General features: G+C 34.6%; 2 protein-coding genes across 2 annotated transcripts in view; one reads left to right on the top strand and one right to left on the bottom strand.

The window, feature by feature from the left end:
* Window positions 1,306-2,313, top strand: LOC110271436 (the record flags this gene model as incomplete). Its single annotated transcript, XM_021122359.1, has 2 exons — window positions 1,306-2,098; window positions 2,210-2,313. Coding segments are annotated over 2 exons (897 nt in total), but the record flags the coding sequence as incomplete, so codon positions are not given.
* Window positions 2,637-3,355, bottom strand: part of LOC107639015 (class-10 pathogenesis-related protein 1) — a 2,763-nt gene continuing 2,044 nt past the window's right edge. The window contains exon 2 of the mRNA XM_016342421.2: window positions 2,637-3,127. Within this exon, the coding sequence (XP_016197907.1) occupies window positions 2,826-3,127 (302 nt within the window). The 3' untranslated portion in view covers window positions 2,637-2,825. The remainder of the gene's footprint in view (window positions 3,128-3,355) is intronic.

Raw genomic sequence — 3,355 nt, 5'->3', positions numbered from 1 at the left:
TATATATATGCTGTCAGAATTTTAGGTAAGTGAAGAAATAGTTTGAAATTAAAGAAAGACTTTATCCAAGAACAAAAACAAAACACTACCTTAGGAGCTGCTCTATCAAATAGTCTTGAATTTCTCATGTGTTGACTTTTGTAATTTCTGAAATTGACAGGTAGCAACTTTCATAGTAGCATATGCTAACTGGGGATTTGCAAGAATCATGGGAATGGGATGGGGTTGGCTGGTGTAATTTGGCTCTACAGTTTAGTGACATACATTTCTCTTGATTGCTCAAATTTCTGTGGGTTATGACTTTTGATTTTTGATGACAATGTATGAATTATAAAAAGGTTTAATTACTCTGTTAGTCCCTATAGTTTCGCAAAATTTTCAATTAGGTCCCTATACTTTTTTTCCTTTTAATTGAGTTCCTGCACTAAATTTTTTTTTCAATTAGGTCCCTCTTGGTAATAATTGGCTTAATTATATAGAGACCCAATTAAAAAAAAATTAGTGCAGAAATTCAAATAAAAATAAAAAAAAGTATAAAAACTTAATTAAAAAAAAATTGGTACAAGAATTCAACTAAAAGAAAAAAAAATAAAAATCTAAATAAAAATTTCACAAAATTATAAAGACCAACAGAATAATTAAACCTTATATTTATTATGGTTTTATGAAGCTTTGATATCTTTTGTTTTATTAGTACGTGTTTGCGTGTGGATAACGTTCTGAGTTTTGAGCCTTATTATATAACCCAAAATTAAACCATTATTAAAAGAAGGAAGAAGAAAAAACGCGTTGCTTGTGAGAAGAAGAGAAAGTTATGTATATTTAATTTTTTTGAGTTATTATAGCATCAGTGCTTTTAATTTCAAAACAGCCCCTACTGCTACTGTGAATTCAATTCAAGCCAATAAATGAAGCAATAAATTTCATCTAAGCTAGGAGACAACTTTGAACCAATATTTTTACCAACTTAACTGGCTTCATGATAAATTTCTCAACAAATTATTACTGTGAAGGTAGTTGAATGGAAATAGTAATGAAGCCATCAAGAAATTAAAGTACATACACTGTCATGCCTTTTGCAAGTTGCAACGCCTTCTTTACATCATATGGTAGCCAAAAAATTGTTGTTATTAGGTTTAATTATTCAGTTGATTTCTATAGTCATTAAATTTTAATTAGGTTTTTATACTTTTATTTTTTTTTAATTGAGTTCCTATACCATATTAGATTTTGTAATTAAGCCCTTATTAACAGTTAATGTAAAAAAATGTTTATAAAATATAAATTTACTAATTTATCCATATCTTCAACACAGAAGAACCATCTTACTCCCTATTTCTCTACTCTGCGAACTCAAACACCAATCTTCGCAAAGCCATCCTCCTCCATTCAATCCAACCTTCTCAGTGGCATTCCGTCAAACACCTCACCCCAACCTCTTCCATTCCCTTTTTTCTTCCACCCTCACCGCCCTCCATCACTACCCCCACCTCATCCACCCTCTATTCACATATTATACGTTTTGCACCCTACCCTCTCAACGGCGTCGATTTCTCCTGCAACCGTCATCGTCGTCACCGCAAAGGTCTTGACACCGCCACTCTTCTCACCGCCATAGCAGGTTCTCTTCCAACTCCGGTAGTAGCGTCGTTTTGCACCCCTTATCGGCGTCGAACTCTTCCACCTCCGCCGACTATTTCTCACCGATGGCGCCATATCGTGATGGAAATTCTAGTGTCGCGACAGTACCAACATTTTCTCGACAAGACCACACCGCACATGCTCCGTCGCTGGATTGGTTCCTTGATCGTTGCTTGTATCTACGTTTTGCGCATATACTTGATCCAAGACTTTTACATCGTCTCCTACAGTCTCAGAATCTACATGCTCAACCTCCTCATCAGATTCCTTTTCCCTCAAGTTGATCCCGAAATTCAGGAACTCTACGATGGTGTCACTCTCCCCGCTAGGGGCTCCGATGAGTTTCATCCCTTTGTCGCCTCCCTAAGTTCAAGTTCTGGTATTCAATCAATATGGCTAATTCAGGATGGTCATTTTAGTAGGCATGTGGATAGTTATTTTAATTCTTATATGGATGGTTATTTAATTGGATTGTGTTTAGTTATATACAATTAAAATATACTATATGTTCAATTCACTAGATATGGATGATTATTTTTATCCTTAAGTGGATGGTTATTTTCAATAGGAGTGAGCGATGCAGTCACGGTGTGTTGCAAGCTAAGCAGCAACGACAAGGAGGAATCAGGCAGCGCCATTCATTTTTGGTCTGGAGAAAAGCAATGTCGATAAGGGTCTTGTTGACGGAATCAGTGGCGATGAGGAGGATCCCGATGACGACGATGGGACTAATTGGAGATCAAGCGACGGTAACAATAGCAGAGAATTTCACAAAAAAAATTGGTATTTTAATAAATTAAGATATAATGAATGGTTAAAATTTTTAAGTTATTGAATGAGATTTTTTGATCGGATAATTTAGGTAGAATATTTTTTTCCTTTTAATTTCATTAAACCAAATTTTTAACTCATTGTTCATATTGTTCATATTTTTAACTTTTTATTTTACTATGTCATTATCAATTTAAAAAAAACCTTATTCAACCCCTTTTCAATTAGCTTAATCAACCCACCTATATATAATTAGCTCAATCATTGATACATATTAACTTAGATCCAATCTAAGTATAATAAAGTTTCATACACACGTGTATCCAATATGAAATTAAGTTTTCCCCATTATATGGCAGCTCTTTATTGTTGGGCATGAAGGTGATGAATGGCAAGTGTATATATAGATTTGGTTATACATAATGAGGATTTGCAAGAAGGTAAGCCTCAATGAACTTGAGAAGGCCTTCAGCCCTGCTTTGGTTACTCTTGAGCACTTCATCACACACCTCAGCATCTCCTTTGGTGAAATACTTTATGTTCACCTTCCTAATGGATCCTCCTTCCTCTTTTGGACCTTCCATTACTATGGTCTCAAATGAGATCTTCTCCCATGTTTCTGGTAACCCTACACCCCCAATTATGCTGTAGTTGTATACCCATTTGGCCTCATCAACTTCTTCAACTTTGTGCAATACATACCTGCTTTTCCCACCTTTAATAATATAAATAAAAGTCAAACATAAAGCATTTTCCATATACATAAAGCATTTTCTCTAACATCTAACTAACCCTACAATGCTGTAGTTGTATACCCATTTGGCCTCATCAACTTCTTCAACTTTGTGCAATACATACCTGCTTTTCCCACCTTTAATACCTTTAATAAAAGTCAAACATAAAGCATTTTCCATATACATAAAGCATTTTCTCTAACATCTAA

The sequence above is a fragment of the Arachis ipaensis genome, chromosome B04 (genome assembly GCF_000816755.2).
Source record: "Arachis ipaensis cultivar K30076 chromosome B04, Araip1.1, whole genome shotgun sequence".
Classification (NCBI taxonomy): Eukaryota; Viridiplantae; Streptophyta; class Magnoliopsida; order Fabales; family Fabaceae; genus Arachis; species Arachis ipaensis.
The sequence above is the reverse complement of the archived record's forward strand: the minus strand, read 5'-3'. Positions and strand labels throughout refer to the sequence as shown.